Source organism: Hetaerina americana, unplaced genomic scaffold (genome assembly GCF_022747635.1).
Source record: "Hetaerina americana unplaced genomic scaffold, ioHetAmer1.1.p SCAF_115, whole genome shotgun sequence".
NCBI lineage: Eukaryota > Metazoa > Arthropoda > Insecta > Odonata > Calopterygidae > Hetaerina > Hetaerina americana.
Genome location: NW_027286237.1, coordinates 819,628 through 843,696, shown reverse-complemented (window position 1 = coordinate 843,696; position 24,069 = coordinate 819,628). Strand labels below are relative to the sequence as shown.

The window sequence follows — 24,069 nt, the reverse complement described above, 5'->3', positions numbered from 1 at the left end:
AGGTTTCATCATATGTAAGCTATGTTAATTGGATTGTTTACTTTTGAAATGACACGCGAATGAAAGGAATGGAAACCGGACCCAAATAATCTATTTTCAGAGTAATTGCGGAGAAATAAGTGTCTCAATGTAATGTTACGTATTTTAAGGCGTGTACTATTTAAGAGATCACGTAAGCTTCCATAATTTTTAACGAGCAGTTCTTGAGTCCCATGAGTTTTTTAATGCCTTCTAAAATTTTCACAGCTGTCACTTAAATTCCAAGGACTTGGAGAATGTCCTTGAGAAACAGAGATCACTCAAGTGATTCACAGATTATCGCCAGAAATGGAACCGGTTTGAGGCTGAGCTAAATTTGTCCTTCGAAAGTTGGGTGTTATTGTTACCTATTGAGCAGGTTGTTGTTGTTTATTTCAGAGGCCTAATGCAGTGCAACTAACACACTATATAATCATATAACGACAGCGAGGCCACAGAAAAATAGAATTGGAAGGTTCGCTTTTAAATTTCTCGACAAAATCTCTTCGCCAAATAGGGTATTAGGAATGAATAACTGTCGTGAATTGGCTCCTAAGCGAGAAACTGACAAATCACTCCATCTGTTCATTAAATCTACTGTTTTAGCGTAGTAATAATTTGGGTCGTGTTTCTTACAAATGTTATTATGATCTGCAATGGTTCTCTTAGAATGTAGTTACATTTTTCATTAATGCATCCTATTCTTATCGCGAGTTTTCAGTTCACCCCTGAATGTTTCTGTTATGGAAATTTATTTTTCAACTTAGTAAAAATCCGATGAGTTATGAATATTAAAGTGCACAAACAAGATATTGTTCCATTCGAAAGTGAAACATAGGTTGAAGAGTATTTCAACTGTATTAAACTTCGATTATATAGTAATGATTTTATTTTTAACTGGAATTATTCTGACCTTACATGTTTTCCTGTTTATATGTTGTTTGGTCTGTTTCATGATGGACAGCATATACTGTGGCTGTGCAACATTATGATAAATATTATTACACTCGATCCTTCAGGAACAGTTGCCTACTCACCCAATGCCGTTTTTAGGGCGTGTAGATGCAGCTATGCGGAGTAACTTGACAAAGCAATATTTACCACTTAATTAAGTGTTACAGCAATAATTTAGATAGGCAATGCTTTACATAAAGCCGAACATTTTATTGATTTAGCATCTTTAAGTGGTGACATCTGCACTGTGTAATAATTGATTATTCATCCAATCAACACCTAACCCATAGTAGCATCAATGGGTAAATGCATGTTGTACTATGAACCATTTCCATATGCTTCATCATTAATAAATACTTAATTATATACCAGTATGACTGCAAGTTAGTGAATTACAAAATAAAAGATGTTTATTGAGTAGCCCACCTTCCCTAGTGGGAAACCACTCAGGATCCTAATCTCCACCAACAGGGTAATGGTCTTTCGTAAAATGGGGAGAGCTCAGGAATTTATAGGTTCTTTGACCTAACATTTTCAGGGGGAAAGTAAGTGAATTCATAATTATGAAAGCATGGTCTCTGCACAGATACGCTACCCAATTCCTAAATCAGAAACCCAAAATGGAATTTAATGGATTCAAGTAAACAGGATGTAGCTGAAATAAATGGACTGCAATACTTAGTTTCAAACTTCAGATTTACGTAATATTCCTCTTAAGTTATGTTGAAATAATCAAAATCCTGAGTGATGGAAGTTGAGGCAATTCAAATTTTCACATCATTTTGATTCTGCAAGTAGTGATAATTTATTCCCTTCATTTTTTGGGGTTTTTAAAGAATTATAAATTTAAGAATTTCCTGGAAATTTGTAAGTAATTGACATCAAACTGACTCTGTTCTTTCTATGGCATTACATATACATTAAGTACACAGTAAATCAATGGCTCATAGTGTTCAAAATATTCTAATTCTATGCCATTTTAAAATTAAGATAATTCTAAATCCATATCAAGGAATAATAAAAATGCCAGTGATGCTCAATGATCAGGAACAAGCATATTTTATCATTGGACTGGAATAGAGAAACCTAGTTCTACCAAATCTATAAACCCTATCAACAAAAGTGCCAGGTTGTTTATACCAAAAACTACTATTTTTCGTGCCCCTTACCTCAGTTTCTTGACTCTACAGTTACCCTTGGGGTGTTTGAAAAACACACGTAGTGGTGAAGGGCAAGTGAAACCTCTCATGTGCAGCTCCATCCCTGGCTAAAAGGATTGATATTGATTGTTTCATTGTTTTGACGATTGGATTTTCCATCTTAACCGAACAGGTTCAAGTTCAAAGTGAGCTGCATTTATTATTAAGTAATCCACTGGTTAAGGTAGGTTTTGGATGGACACAACTACCAAATAAATAAATATTTTGTGACACCTAATAAAATACAATCCAGCAACCTACTCTACATCAAGTCCCTCTTCATCACTGATTACTTCCTTCCTCTTGTCCAACATTCCTATCCTGTTCCTGCCCATCCTTCTTTTGGCTAACATTCTCCCCTCTATTACAGTCTTCAACATTCCACTGCTAACCAATATGCCCTTCATCCATTTTACCTGTCTCCTTAGGATTCCTCCAAACAAACCCCTCTCCTTGCCCACCATATCTAGTACATCCTCATTTGTTTTCCTTTCAGTCCATTTCACCTTCTCAACACCCACATTTCAAAAGCCTCCAATCCATCTATCCTCCTGGTTCAGTGACCAAGTTTCCAAGCTGTACATAACTACGCTCCATTTCAAAGTTTTCATGAGTCTTTTCTTAACATCCTTACTCAACGTTCCTGTCATCAACTCCCTCCTCCTTGTGAAAGCCTCTTTCATAAGTGGAATTCTTCTCCTTATGTCCCAATTACTTAGACCATGTTGATCCAAAACACTTCCGAGATACGTACATCTAAATCAATACCCTGCAAGCCACCAAAAAGGTGTGTGGCAGGGGGTGCAGCACCAGGAGGAAAGGGTTAGGGTTTTTCAAATGGATGGGGGAAGGTGGGGGGAACCTGCAAAAAAATATATATATAACCATGCGCAGTCCCTAACTTGTGAGTTAATTCTTATTGTGTCGAACTGACTCCTGGGGGATTTCGATTACAAGCATTCTGGTCTCTTATTGTTCTCAGAGAAAATGACATTTTAACCCTATCAGTCTTGCAGTCTATCTCTCTAATCTTATATTCATGATCCCTCCGCCCATAATACGTTGGGGTTTGTATAATGTTCTTGATGTCATCGGAAAAGGACCCATCTTAAAATGCTTTTAATAAGTTTAATTTATATTGTAAACACTGCTGTGTAAGGGAATCCCAGCCTAAATTTTCTAGCGAAGTAGTTATGCTACCGCATTGGTCACAACAATGTTTGACAAATCTAGCCCCCCTCCGCTGAGCTCGATCTAATTGCGAAATCAAATTTATCTCTTGAGGATCCCATATACTGGCACAGCATACTCTAGGTAAGGTCTGACTAGGGCAAGAAAACATTGTTCCTTCACTTTTTCATTGCATTTACCAAGCACTGTTTTGACAAATCCCAATTTTTTTATTATCACGACCACATATTTCTCGTATCTGCTTTCCCCAGGACAGATAGTGAGTAATTGTTACACCCAAGTATTTAAAGGAATCTACCCTTGCCATTTCTGTTTGTTTCACTTTGTAACTATATAGGAGGGAAGTGCTCTTCCCAAAAATGTATTACTATGCATTTTTTTAAATTTAATTCCAATTGCCGCACCAAGTCTGAATTGCATCTAGGTCACTAGCCAACGTGACTTCGAATGTTCCCATAAATATTGCATTGTCGGCAAAAAGACGGAGCTTGCTTTTAACCATGGTACTGAGGTCATTAAAACTGTTCTTTAAACGTAAACTGCTCCACCTGCTCTAGTTTTTGCCCTCCTATTTTAATGTTTAGCTTAGCCTTTTTCTTTCTGCAAAATCACATAACCTTTTTTTATTTATATTGATCCTCATCCCATATCTATCACAATGAATTTCCAATTCATTCAGCAATGCTTGAAACCCCTTGGCTGGCTGACTGACTAATTAGAGCTGGGTCATCAGCGAACCTAACTGATTTTACGAATTCCCCTCTGACTTTCATTCCTACCTCCATTTCTTCCCATGCCTCTTTAATCATTTCCTCCACATACACGTTGAACAGCAGGGCAACCCTGCCTTATGCCTCTTCCTAACACTGCCCATCTGGACTCTCGGTTCACCACTCGCACCCGAGCAATCTGAGATACGTAGTGGATTAGCCTCCTGTCCCTGCAATCTATTCCTATTTTCTGCAATATACTCTTGGAGTTTTTCCCAATACACTCTATCAAACGCCTTTTGGAAATCTACGAAACAGGCAAATGTATTCTGACTGTATTCTATATTCCTCTCAATTAGTTATCTCATTAGTGCAATGGCATCAACCATGCCTTTACCCTTACTAAACCCCTTAGCTGTGTGGGAAATCAAGCTTATTGTTCAGCAAAGTGAAAAATCATACCCGTCTATGGTATCTGAAGGACCAGCATCCATGAGCACAAAACTGTTTAACAATCTGCCTAATCATTTCAAAAATGAGACAATAATTTCACTATTAAAGAAGAATCGTTTTGCATATCTGGTTGACATCTATTATTATGGCAATATGAATATTTATGTATAACTTAAGAGAATACTAATTTCCTGTCAAATTTGTACTAATATTTGGAATTGGTTCTGAGAAGAGTAAGAGGGAAAAACTGAAAAAAAGAAGAGATAAATTTATGCACAAATTTTAAACACTATGATCCAATTAAAACTTGACTTATCTAAACCCTGAATGGGTACTGATTGAATCTACCAGGTAAAGGGAACTGCAAAAAAATCTTTAACCAATTGTTTCCCCATTACCACTAATACATAAGGGAACACTCATTTCTAAATGAGTACACTCTTGATTAAAGTTTCTCATTTACTTATTTCCTGCATTTCAAAACTCAAAAAGCAGCTAATGGTTTTCAAACGTGACTGAATGGACTACTAGTCAAAGACAGTTCTATTGTCTGCGATGAGGTGGATTAAATCAATGCTCCTTCTCAAGGAGAAGTCATTTTGCCCAGAAAAACACGCAGCTAAATGTTTCCTACATTCTAACAAACCATGGTAAGCAAGAAAGACATTATTCATCAACAAATGGATGCACTGTCTCAAGCATCCACAAATACTTTCCAGAGCAAATGACCACTTGGTACCCACATATGAATGTCAGGCCTGGGATTAGTTCAAAAAGCTGACATTATCCACTTAACAATTTCAGAAAAATGGCCATTAAACGTTAAAATAGGAAAAAAATTATAGCAGGTGGTAGTTAACCTATCTCAGAAGTTCTTAGGATCAAAATGGTCCCAATTGTAGGGCCATTAGACGAAGAATTGCATTACGCAAGGAAGGTTTCAGAAGGAGGAAGAAATTGATGATGGAGACATGGAGTAGGTATGTTAAGAAGGGGCTCATTGAAACTTGGATATGGAGCTTGATTTTGTACAGCGTGGCAAAATGGCCATTGAGGCAGGATAATAGGCATAGACTGAAGGCTTTTGAAACATGGGTGTGGAGAAGGATGAAAAAGGTGAAGGGAACTGAAAGGAATACAAACAAGGAAGTGCTAGGCATGGTGGTGGAGGAGAGAGCATTTTTGGGAGGAATCAAAAAGAGGCAGGAAAGTTAGATTCAGAGCATTTTGATTGGGAACAGGATGTTGAAGTCTGCAATAGAGAAAACATTGCACAAATGAGGAAACGGTAAGAATAGGATTGGCATGTTAGACGGAATAAAGGGAGGGAGGATGTGAATGGAATTGAAGAGGGATTACTGTAATATCTGAATTCAGATTGTTTTTTGTTCGAGAGGCCCTTTGATACATTGTGTACAATTTTATAGGCTATGTCCATCCAAAACCTACCTTAACCAGTAGAAAACCTTATAATAATAGTCCACAACATCTGAAGGAGCATATAAAACTGGGATTAATCATATATACAATCAAATTAAAGCAGACATTTTGAAAGTTTCAATACAAATAAGAACTTTATTTGCACATAAGACTCCAAAGATAAATGCAAAAATTGAAGACAAGAGAGGACACTTATAGTTTAGGCGGTGGAGGTGGTGGTGGAGCCGATAGTTGAGGTCCTCCCATTTTTGGGGGAGGTGGGGGGATGGGAGTGAAGTTTGGTGGGGGAGGGGGTGGCATTGGAGGTGGAGGAATGGCTCTGTTTGGGGGAGGTGCTGGAATCATTGGAGGGGGTGGCATGGGAGGGGGTGGGAGAGCTGAGGGCGGCAGGGGTGTTCTGGGAGGAGGGGGTGCCGTGAGCATGGTCCCTGGGGGAGGGGGATTCTTCTGCTTGGGGTCCTGCTTGAAGCTGAACTGAAGGAAAAATTGCTTTGTGTCACGATTCCAGTGGGTCCAGAATTTTCCCTCACACTTGTCCACCTCTCGACTTGGTACCTGTAAGAAGAAATCATCTTGTATCTCAAACACAAGTGACTGAAAGAACAAAATGATTACCATACATACCCTAGTTTTGCAAAACAATTAAATGCTGCCAAGTTGATTTCAGGTAATTATAATTATAACTCATGAACTATGTATGTATCGTTGGAAGTATACCCTTATGTAGTGGGAACTAAAATAGATATAATTTAACATTTTCAACTGTAGCTATTAAGTTGTAAGTAATATGTCAATTTACAAGATTTCTATGCATCAACTATTATCATCAACAGCAGGATTTGGATTGCATTTTGAAATTCATTGCCAATAGCGCTACATTGTCTGTGCCAATATTGCTTGCTTTTATTGCTGTGCTGAAATAGGCAACTAATTTTTTCGGTAAAAAAGGTCATGACTGTGGCATTATTATGGCATGGCAGTAAATTTCAGAATATGACCCCATAGAGGATTAACTCATTTCTCAAATCTCATCTTTTTTATAACATACCATAATAAATATTATAACCCTCTACCCCCTGGACTTTCGGGTACCAGATCTTCCTGGGAAACCATAACCAGCACAGGGAAAGGAACAGGCCCCCCTACCCTGATGTGTGAATTTCACCCACCATCAGGCTTAGTACTAGGTGTACTCTACCATCACCTACCAAACCAACCTGCGGGTTGATTACTGTGTTTATGGTTTTTATATAATAAATATATCTCTCTCATGTAAAAGGCGACCCTTGATTTGCTTTCATTGAAATTTTTTATTTAAAGGTCAACCTATACATAAGTATACATGGTATATGAACCTTTACGGTGGGGAAAAATTAATGGGAAGTTGATCAGAGGAGTAATTTAATCGACTGAATTGAATAACTCCTTTCATTAGACGCTTCCCTCATCGTCGAAGGAGATGGTTCCTTTTCTCCTTCAATGGAGGATACCAACAAATTTCACTCCCATACCCATGTAATTGTCGTCAATGTATATGATTTGTTTAGGGGTTAGGTGGAAGAAGGGACTAATAAGTCTCAGTCTTACCCCAGTAAAGTCATTAAATAAATAAAATACCAGAATTTCATCATAAGCATATCCCTGTTTGTCATTCCATTTCAATGCACAAACAACTAATCAGTAAGCACCTACCACTACCCCTTTTATGAAATATTAAATGATGAGGATTTTCCTTTGATTTAGGACCCTTCAGAGAAGTATAAATTCATCAATATTAAGGCTCTATGTCAGACTCGCCATTCTGTCAATGAGTTAAATAGAAAACATGCACTTTCAAAATGATAACTTCTACCTTAGGGAATGGGCTCCATGAGGATGAAAACACAAAAAAAAACAATTAGTTCGTCTTTCATTAACAGTTTCCATTTCACAAGCCTTGCTTTTGGGACTACATTTCATACCTCCAGCTCATGAACAAAACTGTTCATTTAAGTCATAGTCATATTTACTATAATTTTTTCTACTAAATTAGTCGGTAACAGGCCAAAATATTGTCGAGAACTATTTGCATGAGGTAGAGATGGCCATTTAAGGAATTTTCATGAAAATATGAGACAACAGTAAGTCTTTACATTTTCCAAGGAAGAGTCTTCATCCATTTGGGGGTCACCTGTTGCCTAGTTTTGGACTTAGAAAAATTATTTTGGCAGAATAGTGAATGGAAAGTCTACGATACCTTTAGTATTATCTAAAATAAATATAGAGAGCATTAAGTAAAATAAACCACAAAGGAAAATGCATCAATTAGCTTACATCATTGGTGTAACATATTTGTAATATTTGATAAAGATTCCCATCATTTTTATCACTGAATCATGCAAAAAAATTTAGCATGCTCAAGAAAAATCACAGGTAGTGAAATAGTATTTCTTTACCTCAGGAGAGAAATTGTAACAATGTACATGATTGAATTGATGAAGTGTCAATTGAAAAAAAACTACAGAGTTCAAATTAAAAAAATCAATTTGAATTCATTCACTCAGCACTGTCCATAAATAATAAAAATACAACATCCATTAACTATAAATTTCAGGAAATTATTCACGAATTTAACTGGTGCAGAAGTTAACTCATTGTGATATTTTGGACTAGTAAAAATATTGCACAGTGAATATTTAATGAATGAGTAAAAAACTGAGTTTGAAAAATTATATTACCACATGTTCATAATTTCCATTAAAATGTAAGAAAAATAACTGATATAAACAAGCCTTGAAACTTCTAATATAAAAATGGGTTTCTACTTATCCCATGGAATATACAAAATTCTGTCAGGACTATGGTCTTACCTTGAAGGCAATGGTTTCATATGGCTCTGCAGCAAACAAAAGATACTGCCATTTGCGATCAGGTGGTTCTACCTTCTGCTCATATGCTGACATAAAACGATGCCGGGGATTAATACTTTCTGCAATCTCTGTAGAGGAAAAATAAGGCCATCATCAGAAAAAGTTATACAGCCACTACTATTCACCAACACAGTAGCGTGAGAGGAGACAACAGACTTTAATTTGAAATCAGTCTTGTAAGAATTATTAATTCAGGATGTTAGTAAATACTTTTTTGTACCGATGGATGGAACAAATCAAAAAGAGTTTTTTTCCAATGTTTAGTTTCAAGAATTGAAATGTAAAATAAAACCACAATAATGGAACTAAAATTGGAAGGACAAAACTCAGGGCTGAAACATCTCAAAACTAAATACTCTTAATTGAAATTACCCTGAAAATTAAATATTCAATGAGAGAACAGCTACGAGTATTTTGTTATCATTGAAGTATGCTGAGAAAATCACTGAATAATTTTTCCATCAGCATGTCCCTGCTCCCCATGCAAATTAAACAAACTGAAAGGCCCTGGTACAAGAGGTGGCAGGATTTTTCAATAGTATACCGATATATACTTCGGGTACTTTGTGGAGAGCAATTGATCTAAGTACACCAGCCATCAGATGAGACAATTAACTGTAGACCCCAAGACAACAATTTTTAATGGTAGGCTAATGCCGATGTGGAGTTCCAGTTTGGCCTTACTGCATTCCCAAAACACCCTAACCCCTATCAAATCACCCCCTATCCCTAATGTGCAGCTGTGAGATTAAATCAATCAAAAGCTGTGCTCCCTGCAGTGAGATTAAATCCATTGAGTCAGCCTCAATGCCTTCCACAACTGATCAACTTAGTGGCATCTAGCACCCTTTTAAATATGAAAAACCCAGGTCTCACAATTCTAAAATGACTAAAAACGTCTTCCACTCCTTTATCTCTTGTGGTGACAAAGTCTCAGAATGTTACTAAGAAGCTGATCTCTGTGAACGAAGGAGAGGGTAATAAAAGGGTTACAAATGAATATGTGCTTGACGTCCCAAATGATGTATCAACTGGTAGACTTGATGCAGCAATAACGGTGGACGATGATAAGCTTATGGAAAGTATGGATGGGACTTTTGAGGATGTCTTTAAGAGAACTTTACGCCGAGAAATTAATGAATCAAGAAATTCAGCAAAATTGCTATTTCACGTTAACCATGTCACTTTGACTAAATAAATATGCATGCAAATTTTTGTCTCAGGCGTAACTTTATGGAATTTTCATAACATATTGAAATGAAATAATTGACTTTGTAATTCCACACACTTTCATGCAAGGATTGAAAACTACAGCAGTCAGAATGGACAATGGCTATATTTCATGTTAACAGATATTTTACTTTATCCACTTTTGTATTATGAGGGGTCCTCTGAATAGTTATACACTCATATAAAGAATAAAATACTATGTTGGTACAACTGGGTTTTGGGAAACAGTGTTCAGGGCCCACCATCTCCGATACAAATAATTTAGATAGTTATGTATGGCATCCTTATTTTGGGAGCACCCAGACTAGGTAATAGAGCCAACCAATTTGAAAGATTACCCCAACTTCAACTATGCCACTTCAGAATTTGCTAATTTCGACCTTGTTAAGGTGGAATATAACCCCATCAGCTAAAGGTAGTGGGTTAGATTTCAGGAAATAGAGAAAAAGGTAAATGCATCATGCGCTGGTATTTCTTGATAGACAATCAAAGATTCCAAGGTGTCCACATTTATAACTCCTCCACCCAAAGTGCATAAAACATTTGGATAGCTCAAGATTTTGTAAGTCAGTGGGCTTGTGACCTGAATATGGCGCTATAGGTCCTTAAATTATCCATCACCTTACTCATTTAACTACCTGGGTAATCAATTTGAAATAGAAGACTTTGTTGCCCTGTTTCTGGTTCTCTCTGCTTCGTCACTCTATAACCAGGTCGACCGATTTTAACAAACTTTTTAGGTTCAACTCGCGGTTTCTCTGGGGCAGGCTGAAAAACATGAGAACATTAATTATATAATTAAACAAGTGATTCGTAACGTTGTATTTAGCGAAGTGCCAATTAACAATAGTCTTACAAGAATATGCAAGCATTTTACAACAATCATTTACGCCTTCATAGAATGAGAAAATTAATACAGGCGTTGGCTACATAGCATTCAGCAATAAGTGATATTTCATCAGCATTACAGTTAACTCTGCCATATATTTAAGATGTAATACAATTTTAAATATGAAATTTCAAAACCTGTGCTGGAGATTCTTTCGCTTCCTTCGCAGCCCTCCTTGCAAGATTGGCCTGATGCTTTTTTCCTTGAGTATGGGCCAAATAACTCCCTTCGTTGTTATGAAGCGTGAGGCAAAGCTTGCATTCATATGACCCTAAGTGTCAGATTTAATAATGAGATTTAGTAACTATTCAAGTTCAAATATCATAAATTTATATTCTAAGCAACACAAACCTAGATGATTTTTCATGAAATAGGGGTCTTTGTTTAAATCTATAGTTTCCAAAGCCAACTGCCGCAACCTTTCTCTTCGGTCTCGATTTGTTTCGGACCATGATGCCACTCCACCTCCACCTGTTTTTCCACCAGGTCTGTTTTGAAAATCCATTCTTCAAAATCTAAAACAAGGAAAATGTGTCCATCGAGTTGAAAGACTATATTGAGTATTTATAATCATGGTATACAACAAATCACAGCTTTTTAAAAAACAAAGCATTCACGACAGACGTTAAATTATTTAAATACTCTTACCAAGTATTAAAACTTATAGCACGATCAACCAATCTTTGTAAACTATACAAAATTACTGAAAACAAAGCTTCGAAGCTTGCATGGCGGATGTGCGTGATGACAAACGAAAAATGATTGCCGTTATTTACAACCGGGACATTTGAATTAGAGGGGATAAGCGAACTTTGGAACGTCCTTGGATTCAACCCGCGATTTAACGCAAATGAGCAAATTTTGTTATATTTGAATTTGAGAATTCAAAGATTTAGCAATAAATTATTTTCTGTTTAACTTATTTTTCTCGCTTGCCTGAAAAAAGAAATTTCTACTACCGCACAACTGTCAAAAATCCGGTACACCATCTCCGTCTGCAACGCAGGCTCTCCAAGTTTCAGTGCCAGAAAGATATTCACAAAAGACCCGTTTCCTATTCTGACCAGCCACAAAATAACTGCTAACCTTTAACTAAAATGTTTCTCTGTCACTTCAAAATGGCCTATTAATCGATCAGACATCTTGGAATCTACTAAATCCTCTGCTACCGTACCAACATCTGGCAATGAACCCAGACGTAAAACCTGCCCCATTTACTCTTCTTCCCTTCCTAAGCAACTCACTGATTCTCACCTATGCTCATCCAACAATTTAATTAACCAACTGAATTGCAAACTCTGCTCCTCCTTCTACATTGGCCAATGCACCATGTCCATAGTCAATCACTGCATATCTTGCAATTCTTCCTCCTGTCTGTCTGTTTTCAAACATGTTTTGTTTGAGAACTGACAGACAGGATTTTTCTACATTGTTTATTTCAATTAATTCTTTTAAGCATCGATTTAAGAACCTGCTCCCCCCCTCGGGCACACCAAGCCCAACACAGAAGCAACTCTAAACCCTATAGGTGGAGGGCATTTGGCATCAACTAGGAGCATTATGTGGCTCAGGCTGGAACCTAAACTATCAGGGGGTATCTTGCCCCTTATCTGTATTCTCTTTCCTGACACTCAGCTCTTGAAAAGCTTCATATCCCCTTCTTCTACTGTTCTTTAAGGCATTGCATTATTGCTTTACCAGTTAATCTAGAGTGATTTTGTTGTCACCAGACTTTTAAGGAAAACTTCATGTGAAACATGGATAGGAACTAGTCCTCCCTGTACTAAATCCCATTGAGCTTAGTTTGGGATAAGCACAGCTATCACCTCTCAAAAAAAAAACTTTGCATTAATGACTGGATAATTTCTGGTTTTTATTTTAAGGGGGCATTTACAACCTCCCCTCTTGGGAATTCATATTCTCTATCTTTGTTTACACTCATCTGATTCATTCTCCTTTCCCCTCACTCCATTATTTTCTCCTCCTCCCTCTATTCAGGGTTAAATGAAAGAAAGAACCTTATGGTCTGAATTCCACCAAAATAAAGATGTTTATCTATCTTCTTAATCAGTCAAATGAATATTCAGTAGTTTCCCTGGAGCAGCGTCTTCTCATTGTTATAGCCTAAAATAAACTGACCATGTGATACTTATGGAAAATCCCGGAAGTGAAAGTTCTCTAATGTGCAATGAGCATCAGTTTGGATGTCTATGATACACTGCATTGTACCTATATGTAAAAACATGATATTCACCATTTATTATTCATCTGTCATGATATTGAATGCCTCCTTTGCAATTTCTCTGACTTTTTAAACAATTTTGAATTTATGAAAACTGTTTCAGTTATTTTCAAGGAGAAAGATGCTTTGCCAAAAAAGCAAAAAACACATTTAATGTGTTTATAAGATTCTTTGGCTGTATACTGCATATATTGTGTTGAGTATCAATTTCATCTCCTTGTTACTTTATTGGTACCATGAGTTTTTGGAAATGTCTCCGGAATAAGTTCCTAAGCAATATGTTTGTATTTTATATTCTATCATGAAAGGTAGTGGCTTCAACATGCAAGAAAGTTTGAAGACATTATTTACTATTTAAATGAGTCATGAACAGTACAATGGTGAATTATTGCATCGATTAGGCTTTGCATAAAAACACTTTTTGTGCTTTCCATTCTGTGGAAAAAACTTTTGAGCAATCATCACCTGAATTTTCTCTACAGTCCTACACAAACTATGCTTATCGAGAAGAAAGAAATAAAATTGATTTGCACCCAAATTTAAGTAAAAATTGACCAAAGATGATAAGATACTAATTAAAATGTCAGCTGATTGAGTCAATAACATTGATTTTGGGAAATGGTATGAATTTTTCCTGGTGTTATCACTAGATTCACTAACTATTGATATTTTTGACCTCCCATACATATTTTCTTGCAGAGATATGTAACATATTTTCCCTGGCAATCAGCCAAATTACATAATTCTAAGACTACCAGAAAAGGAGGGGAAGTATGCATAGGACCATGGCCACCTTCCAGCTGGGAACAATAGGGTAAGATCACCTTCTGCTAATGAAATTTTCTGGTAAATATTCTTAAAATAGATATCCTGTCAGATTGGATAAGAATTGATTGCATTAAAATTATATTTTATAGTTTAAATACATGAGTCAAACCAACTATAGGAGCAAAAGTACCGAAAGAGTAAGCAAAACCTAAATTGTTCAAAGCAAGATCGATAAAATTTTGCTTCCTGATTTTACAATAAACTTCCAAATTCAAGCAAATCTATTTATTTACCCAACTACTTTAAAAATAAAGTTGTATTAACTGTTACAGAGCAACTTGTATTACAGTATGGATAAGTTCTTTGACGATGAACTCTAAATGTGAATCCTCAGCCAACGGTATCCATTTAATATCTTCTAGTATGCAAGTTTATTTTACTATTTCATGTATTTTTTCCTTTATGCCTACATAAATAGTTCAATACTGATCAGTTCTTCGTATTTTGAAAAATAAAGTATTATCAAAACTAGGTGGGTACACCTTTTCTTGATGAGTTGAAACTGAGATTGAAAAATCCATTCAATTCCATCAATAGATGGCTAAATTTTACATTTATGGTAGTGCCAGGGATTGTTTTTAAAGATTAAACCAAATAGTTTCCTTATGAAGTTCAAATATAACAAAAACTCACAGGGTTTGAAAACAAAAATGTTAGAATTCACCTGTTGTTATGACAAAATTTCAGTTATCAAGCCAATCTAAGCATATTTCAGCAAGTTTTAACAAATGGGCTTCATTTGAGGTTTTAACAAAATATTTTGGGTTTAGAATCGATCACTAGCCCAGTGCTACTAATAATTTTTCATTAAGAAAATGTTCTTCCTAAAAGCAATTCATGTGAATAAAGATGAGTGGAAGCATTTGAAAATGTCAAAATCGAATTTTCTTTAAATCCCACATATAGTTAGGTAGCCGAGTGTCCACTAGGACCAATTTTACAGGAATTTACAAAAGTAGATGAGTCAAAGTCAACGCTTAGATAATCCATGATATGTGTAGCTATGCATTACTTAATATGGATTCATTTCTGGGCAAAAATGTCCAGTGACTTTTGCTGTGAATAATTTCACTTGACATAGATCAGTGCACTTACCTCCTTAATGAAGAATGAGCACCAATATCAATTGTGCCCACACACACACACCAGTGCTCGAAGTCATTTCTGGAGCAATCTCTACCACACAAAATCAATAATAGAGACTACCCATCACAATATTCGTGTGAAGAAAGAGGTGCTTTATCAAGAGTTATTTGGGAATGGTAGTGTTCCTCGTAGACATGTCCCTATAATTAAAACACTTCTATGTCAAGCCGTACTTTTTGAAGTCTGGCTTGTACTAATAATGCTAACTGATGATGTTTATGACTTGCATATTAATTTATTGCATGTTAAGGTATTTCTAAAATAGATTCCTCATTTCCAAGGAATGTCCTCCCTCAAAAATAAAAAAACTGAGTACTGATTTCTCAACTTCACCATTGTGGTAATTTGCTGCATGAGGCATCAGGCAGAAGAAAGACCGCAGCGATATAGTTTTGTTGCAATAACTTCATGTTCTAATGACAATAATTGCAACTTTATACCTCACACCTATCCTTATTTTTAAGAAGGGATCACTTCACCATAATAAGTTTCTGGGACAGAAATTTTGCCCCTAATGACTCACTGAAGACATTAAGCAAGACTTACTTTCCTCACACTTCAATGAATTCAAAGAAAATATGTATTTATATTATCTCTTTTAAGAATTCGTTCATGCATGTACACAGTATACAATATTTGTACAGATTCCTGTGAATTGTCCACTATGTGTGGTCTTTAGATTTCATGTTTGAAATTACAGATAGAAATCATTAGCTAATTAAGCAGCAATTTTACTTCTTTATGATAAATTGAATCATTAAGACAAATTCTCAGCTATCTCAGATAAACTGATATGATTGCAACTTATCTGATTACATTTGCCATACAAAACTATTGAAGCAAAAAATGCTGTAATTATCATTTATGAGAGCATCATGACTTGTAAACACAAGAAGCTTGTTTTCAGAGCATTCCACTTTAAGTAGGATGTGGATGCAACTACCTACAATTCATGATCGAAGCTGAAAAATAGGCACATGCCATTGTTTTAAGGCAAAGCTATTGACAAAATTCTTTGCTTGAATTAATACTGAAAAATAAAAAACTCAATAACTTTGCAATTTAAATATGAAGATTTACAAAGTTTACGCACTTGAGGGAACATCTTCAATTATAAATGCCCTTGTTTGGTATCTACATTTTAACATTTGTCCCTGCTGCAATAACCTTATTTGTGGTATTCAGTCATTAGAGTGCCTGCCGATAAGTTAAATGTTAGGATCCTTTACCATTGTGCCAATTAGTCAGTTGCCCAATGTGACATCTAGTCGCACATCAAACTTTAAAGCATGATCATCACCATGAAAATACTACTTCTGTTATTTAAGAATGAATGTACCAAAGATGTTTAGTCTAAGGTTGGCATAACTCTCTCCCATTCCCCTCAAATTATGTTCTTTGATGAAAAATAATTAAATTCTCAAAGAGGTGTTATTTGCCTGGCATATCCAGCCAACTTGACGGCCCCGGAGGATACCATAATTTGAACACTTCCGTCATATTTTCCAATGAAATGTACTAATTTTAACGCCTTAAGAATTCCTTGTAATCTACTATGGTACCATACCATATGTACTGGATAAAAGGTGCTGGCTATTGTCAAAGGAATAGCCGATTTCAAAATCTTTCTCAGTTAATACTTGTTAGGTGCTACTGAAAGCAAAATGAGAACTCAAAATCCTGAACTTTCATTCTCATTCAGGGATTCAACCAATATTTTAACATGGGAATACTGGCCATAGTAAGACTGATACAACAACTACTTTCACTTTTGAGACTCAAAGGAAAGATTATGAAAAAAATAACCAATATCAAGTGCACTTTATACACACAATCAATAAAAAGTAAAATTGATTCACCCAGTGTACAAGGCTTTTTTTTATTTATAACATTCATGGTTTATTGTACAAAACTTTTTAACTGCCAAACTTCTTTGGTGACAGTTAGAAATAATATTCTTGGACTGAAAATAACGCATCACAATGGAGAAATGGTGAGTGTGGGATTACTTAAAAGGTGAAAACAATTTCTCATGAGAAAAAAATACTCAAGATGAAATGGGCCTGACCAAACCCACAAATTCCACTACCAACCCAAATAAGTAAGAAAATGACTAGATAAAGAACTTGCACTTTGGGCAAGAGAATTAGAAAAAAAGGAATATGTGTCCACCACAATGTACAGGAAATGGAGAAATGTTTAATCATAAGACTAACACAATGAAAGTGACTTTCTGATTGGCTTCTTCACAGTATTCCTTGATGCTCTAAAATGATAATGAATTCAGAAAAGATAAATGACAAAAACCCAGTGATCAAATAGAAGGTTTTGTAGCATTCCAAAAACAATCAGAAATATGTCAAGGAAGCTAAATCTTCATCAGGGTCAAAACACATCACCATTACTTTTTTAATATTCCCTGCCCAAAGAACCACTATAAACGCAATGTAACCATTCACTGATTATTTGTGTTAAACTGTCAACAATAACAAACTTCCATTCAGGAATATGTATACAAGTGTATATTATAAATATATTTATATATTTACATACTTGGCAAAAAGTATAGTTTATTCTATCCTCTAACAATTAACATTTCCCTAAATTAAAGGCCAAGTAATATCAACTGTAAATGGTGAAACGTTTAAAGTATTTATCCTTTAAAATATGATCACTCACACAGCCGCTTGCATCCTCCAAAATCTTCAAAAAACATCTATATTTTGTGCATTTTGGGAAAACAACGGTTTGGATTTCTTATTTAAGAAATAAACATTCAAACAACTCCAAGTACAACAGTTCTTTTCACATTCCTTAACAAAGGGGAGTGGTGAGAAAAGAAGAACAAGTAAATGGAAAAAATAAAATGAGCTTTTTTTTATATCATTTAATATTTTATTGTTTGACTAAGGGCAGTGGGGAGGGTGGTGTCCTTTGCTCAGGCTAGTGCATGCCGCAGCCGGCAAATAGGCCCGTCCTTAATGGCCTCCAGGCTCGGAACCAGCCGCTGCCCCGGGCCACACCGCCATAACGCTAGAGCGGCCATCCCTCCTTTCACCCATGGTCTTCGGGGCGAGAGCCTTCCTTTTGGTGGTTCGATCTTCCTCTTGATTGTTCGACAGGAGGAGGGGGAAAGGTGTGTGTTGCAGTTGTTCAGGGGGGGGGAGATATGCTGTCACTTGCAGGTGACGAAGAGTACAAACAGGTCTTGGATGATGTCACCAATTGTAATAGATTCGAACAAAAATAAATACGTGCGAGAGTAGGAGATTATCTCCCAGTATGTCTCTCTCCTTCTCACTTTTCTTATCAATGCAGTTAAGCGGGAAAAAAATAGGCAGCGACAAGAAGAAAAAAAATGCACTTTCAAATACACAAAAAAGGTACACGTGCTAAATGATGTGGGATTAATGTGCTTCCAAAAATTTTTTAGTCAATTAAGCGAGCAGCCGGAAATGAATTGTTAATAGACCGAAACATGTTAATACAACATCTGAAGAAAGTTAACACGAAAAATTTATCACGAGCAACATAAACATAACTGGTAATGTTTTCATGAGAACTCCACATTACTACCAACCGAGCAGTACACATTACTTTGCATCATCACTTAAGGACCCAGTTAATATTTTTTTATAACAGAAGGCCTAGCAATTGAGAGTCTCATTATAGATTCGATTTCAAACAATTACATTACTTCCAAGTATCCTTGACCTTAGCATTAACTGGAACAAAGAAATAAAGCTAGGGTTAGATACAGTTGTTGTATCAAATGTTATAACAAAAAATTTTTAACGTACACAATATATTTCTATGGACTATTGGTTTTAATCAAAAGGCTTGCTACTTAGTGCACACGCATGGTGGCATTTATGTCAAGTCCGGCCTTTCCTTCAAGTTTCTGAAAGAAACTAATAAGACAGCAATTACATTGCTTTTTTCAAAAAAAAGCATAAAAAAGAAGGATAGATGAAGAGAGATTAGGTATCGAGAAGAATGTTAGTTACAAATGATACATTAAAAAAAAATAAAATGAAAAGGGAAGCACAAATAAAAGAGTAGTAATAAAATAACCCAATTTGCAGTCAAGATGAAGTAGATGGTATTTCAAAGAAGCAGAGCACATAGCAACAAGCATATCAGCAGTCTATCAAGACTTGAACTCTTTCAACATTGGACGCTGCTCAAATCTAGTCTCCCTCTCTTTCTTTGTGCTTTGAACATTTAAAATTCATAAAAGTTTCTTGTCCTTGCATTTTGTGGTCTCAGATTCCTCACTGGCCCTATCTGGTATTAAGCTCAAGGGCTCACTTCATGGTAGCTGTTCAATACCTAGTCTCCACCTTGTCGGGAACTGGAGAAAAGAGGACAGAGAGATAATTCACAGAAACAGTATAGAGAGCAAAATTTACATTTTAAGAATAGTTTCCAGTATTTTAAATAAAATAATACACAAATTAACTTAGAATAACAGCTTGAACTTAAAATGGTTCCAAATTTCAGTCAAACTATACCCATGCTAAGCAAGGAAAATTAGCAAGAGTATCATTGTACATAAATTTTTTTATGCATCACCTCATATATAGGTAGCAATTTCAAATTGATAAGTTTACTCTTTGTAAAATGTACAAACATGAAACATATTTATAGAGTTAGCTAAGAAAAACTAAGCCAACAAAAAACTAAATATTCTAATCGAAAGAGCAGCACAATAGGCAAATAAATTCTGTAATGCATATCTACAGTGAAGATGCTTAAGCAAAAAAATAATTCATACAAAATTTTTAGAAATAAAAATTTTAAATAAAAAAATAAAATGCTTAAACAAATGAAATAATTGATAGAAATATAAATTACTGTGCCATAAGCAAAATTACAGATATATAAATAAAATGTTACACTAGAAAATGTCCATTGCATTATCTATTAAAAATTTAACATGCCAGGCATTTCAGACATACCAAAAGTTGTTGCCATGATTATAATAACTCTTTAACAATTATAGTGAGAATTCTTTCTACACCTGACGTCTCAGGCAGGAATTATTATGTGAGTAATACTTAAGGGAATGTAAATTGAAAACAATTTTAATAAAATTTCCATGACTAGAAAAAATTCGCACTCATTCAGCATAAGATAGTTTATGTCCGAAAATAGTTCACACTTGCCGAGTGCTTTCAATCAAGTATTCTGATAATCATGATTGCAACCACTTAGAAAACAAGATATTTTTCTAATTAAAGAGCGAATGAATAAGATACTGCATACACTAATAGCATACTACAACCCTGCTAATAAATACCATGCTTTTTGCTGTAATTCTTTGTTGGCTACATAATCTACAGAAATAATATCATACAGCAAGGTGAAACTGCAAAGCAGCTGACAGAGCTAAAAGAAAATTGCATAAATAAAAATACCAGAAGCAAAATTGTTTACAGGTTGGCTACAAAACTGATTTTCCTTCAGTAACTATTTTCTACAGTGTATCTTGACAAGACACAAATCTACAATGTATCTTGACTAGACAAATCTCACATTAAATATGAAAATGAAGAATGTTTCTCTCAAAAAAACCTGGAAATCTCAATCAATAAATCCCTGAATTATCCCTGCCTGTAGCCAACCTGATTTAGCTGCGATAGATCCTTTCATTTACTTCAGTTCACCAAACATTTTCAAGATTCTCATTTAATTTTTAATGTGCCGAGAAAAGCCAAAAGCCAAGTGTATATCTGATATAATCAACTGTAGCAATTGAAAGGAAGACCACCCAATGCTGTGCAAAAACAAATATCTAATTAAATTAATTAAAAAAGCAGCATTTCTTCATTAATAGCAGCAAATCTTGAGCCACGCCAATCCCTACTGTGTTCCATACTCACTCACGGTTCCAAAATGGGCGCAGCAGTTGTGTACGGTATAGTAAAACTTCCATTACATTATATTTGTTGGAGCCACTGGATTGGGAGAAAAAATATATTCATCACGCGTTTGTAAAATATTTCCCATGTGTAAAGTGTCAGAAAGCACAGAATTTCAACATGAACATTCAAATTAGGTTTAGAGGAAAGGCAAGAGGTACCAGAAAAAAACATGCCATTAAGAAAGACAAGCGAACAATAAGTTGAAATAATGACGAGATATACAACTGAGCATTTTCTTTTTCTAGGACATTTAAAGAGAGGCTAAAAAATTGAAGTCTCAAATAAAGCTTGTAGTGACATAATAAAAAAATGTCACTTTTAAAGGCAAAGCCTTGAGACTGTCCAATAGCTTACTGAAAAGCAAATTTCCAAGAAGCATTGAATAATTGCAGTAACATGTATGTATATTCAAATATAACATGAGCTAAAAATATTACAAAGCCAATTGTTTTCTCAAAATTAAAGCATGAAGAATGCTGACAACAGCAGCAGCAGTGTGAATTACTAAAAAACCCCTACGACCATTCATGCCTCAAACTAACTACATTACACTGATCACTACTCTGATAAAATTTTATTCTTTCGAATAAAATTTTTCAAAAGCTCCTATTTTTTTTCCAATCTCACGTCAATTATTTGCTCACCTGTCTTGATGAAAACAGTTGATGGATTGTAGGTGGTGGCAGCACTTGAGAAGTTAGGTGGAAGCTAACGGCAAGCTGGGGGGAGTAGGTCTTGCAGGCAAGTAGCAGGTACAAAAGATAAATAGGTCCAGGGGGAAAAAATCACTCCAGAAATAGACAGTTAAGATGGTGGCACTTTCTGAACCTCCAATCCAGTGTCACAGGGTACAAAAACCAATAAAACATAATCGGTTGGGCAAAGAAAAATAATTAAGTGTTCAAAAATTCATGCATTGGAATGAAACAAATATTCTATTAATGCCATTCGGTTTAACTATGGTTTACTATTTATTCCTTTTGGTCATGAAACAAAATTCATTCAGGGAAAAAATATTATGATTATCATACAAATGAAGTGCTTCAACTCCAGGCGTTCCATCAAGGTTGGTGTTTCTTCTTGTAAAAAAAACACATCACTTTGGAGGGTTAACTTTAGTTGGGAAGAAATTCCATTCTTCTTTGAACATCTCAGTCAACAACCATAACAAATAAAATTCCAGTCATTGAGATTGTCAGGGTGCAAAGCTGAGTTTCCTGGGTGCTCATACAGTGATGTTAGTGAGGCAAGCAAGAATGAACTTTTAAAATATTCAAATTTATTAGTAACACAAAAGTCAAATGTAACAAGATCCACATTACATTATGTACATAGTACTCATGAATTTTGGAAAATGAAATTTAATAAAATTAAAAATGCACAAATGCCAAAAACCTATTGATATTCACTCAGGCACAATGGAATTTAAATGTGGACTTTTATTCGCTAATATCATCTAAAAGTGGAAGCCCCACTATTGTCACATTCAGTGATTACCTCATGAATATGAACATTCTGGCCTTCAGAATTTTTATTTTTAAGTTAATTAATATTGGTAGATCACTACACACCTTTTTAAAAAATTTATCCAGAAGTCATCATTTTTTTTTCAACAATACATCATTTAATTTCATTGACTAATACTTTTAATAATTACAAAAATGCATCAAAAAAATCACACAGTAGAGGGTTAATACTTGCACAACTGTTTTGCAACTGAGTGCCATTAAAACAGAACTTTAATAACAAAAAACATTCACACACAAAAATGAACCAACCATGTATACTTACAAAAATTAATGTCCATATTCACTGTGATATTGTTACACCTTAGGTTTTCAAGGGTAACAATTCAACAATTCTTTTGAAATTTACATAGTATACATGCATACATACGTACTAATATATGTATGTACGTATACACGTACACACACATATTTATTTATATATTACTTGAATTCAAAGGGTTCGATTGATTGCAAAGTTTAACTTATGATGTCCCTTTCAACTTCTCTTGCCACACACAATTTCACTATGTTCACTGGCATGTCAGTAGCCGAGAAGCAAAACTCAAGAAGAGATAATAATTAAAAAAATTCTTATATAACAGTTTCTAATTTACATAGCTCCACCTACATCCCATGAGTAAGGAATGGCAAACAAGCCACATTTTTGCACAACTTCCCTCCATTCCAGACAAAAATTTTTTGACAATATTGATGACTTACCCACTCGCCATAAAAAATATAAGTCCCACTGCAAGGGGACAGCCATACACACTGGCCCTGTCACTCAATTTGTTTCAGATCCAAAAAAATTTATCAAACATTATTTAACAGCTCACACATACACACACACCTGAGTGAAGAACAAGAGCCAAAAATTTAACCACCAGCTCATCAGTCTGTGATCTCTTCATGGGTTAGCTCTCTAAAACACACACACAAACACACAAAACAGCTAACAGCACTCCTTCACATAGGCCTTTTTTTTTAACTTATTATCATCATCATCATCAACACAATGAGGTGTGCATGCACTGGTACAAAATTTAGGAGAGGAGAGATTGTCAAATGAGGATGAAAGAGGAGAAGAAGTGAAATGGTGGAGTGATTGATGGGGAAAAGTGGAAGCAGTCATTTTTCTAACTGTTACATAAAACTTGTTCCAATTCTTTCTTTCCTAATAAAAAAAAAAAGAGTATGGCCAACAAATTTCAAAGCTACCTTTGAATTTCACCATTCATCAAGTTTCTCAATGCTTCAAACTGATTAATTCTCAGCATGATCCGCACTGGCAGCCATTTGTCAGAATAAAATATTGTCAATTTAGATGGCAACTATTCTCACTTGGTAAGAGTAGCCTACCTTTTCGCATTTCATAAAATATATTTATTTTTTTAACAGTCTGCCTTGCAACACACCTTGAATGAA

General features: G+C 35.3%; 2 protein-coding genes across 2 annotated transcripts in view; both read right to left on the bottom strand.

Moving 5' to 3' along the window:
- Window positions 1–6,080: 6,080 nt before the first annotated feature.
- Window positions 6,081–11,735, bottom strand: Sf3a2 (splicing factor 3a subunit 2). The gene is made up of 6 exons (XM_071582488.1): window positions 11,642–11,735; window positions 11,345–11,508; window positions 11,131–11,264; window positions 10,743–10,872; window positions 8,815–8,942; window positions 6,081–6,520 (listed from the first exon to the last, which is right to left on the bottom strand). The coding sequence occupies exons 2-6, from the start codon at window positions 11,496–11,498 to the stop codon at window positions 6,158–6,160; spliced, it is 909 nt and encodes a 302-aa protein (XP_071438589.1). The 5' UTR covers window positions 11,499–11,508; window positions 11,642–11,735; the 3' UTR covers window positions 6,081–6,157.
- Window positions 11,736–18,081: 6,346 nt separating this feature from the next.
- SERCA (ATPase sarcoplasmic/endoplasmic reticulum Ca2+ transporting SERCA) overlaps window positions 18,082–24,069 on the bottom strand; it is a 97,298-nt gene continuing 91,310 nt past the window's right edge. Inside the window, exon 22 of the mRNA XM_071582494.1 lies at window positions 18,082–19,563. Within this exon, the coding sequence (XP_071438595.1) occupies window positions 19,535–19,563 (29 nt within the window). The 3' untranslated portion in view covers window positions 18,082–19,534. The remainder of the gene's footprint in view (window positions 19,564–24,069) is intronic.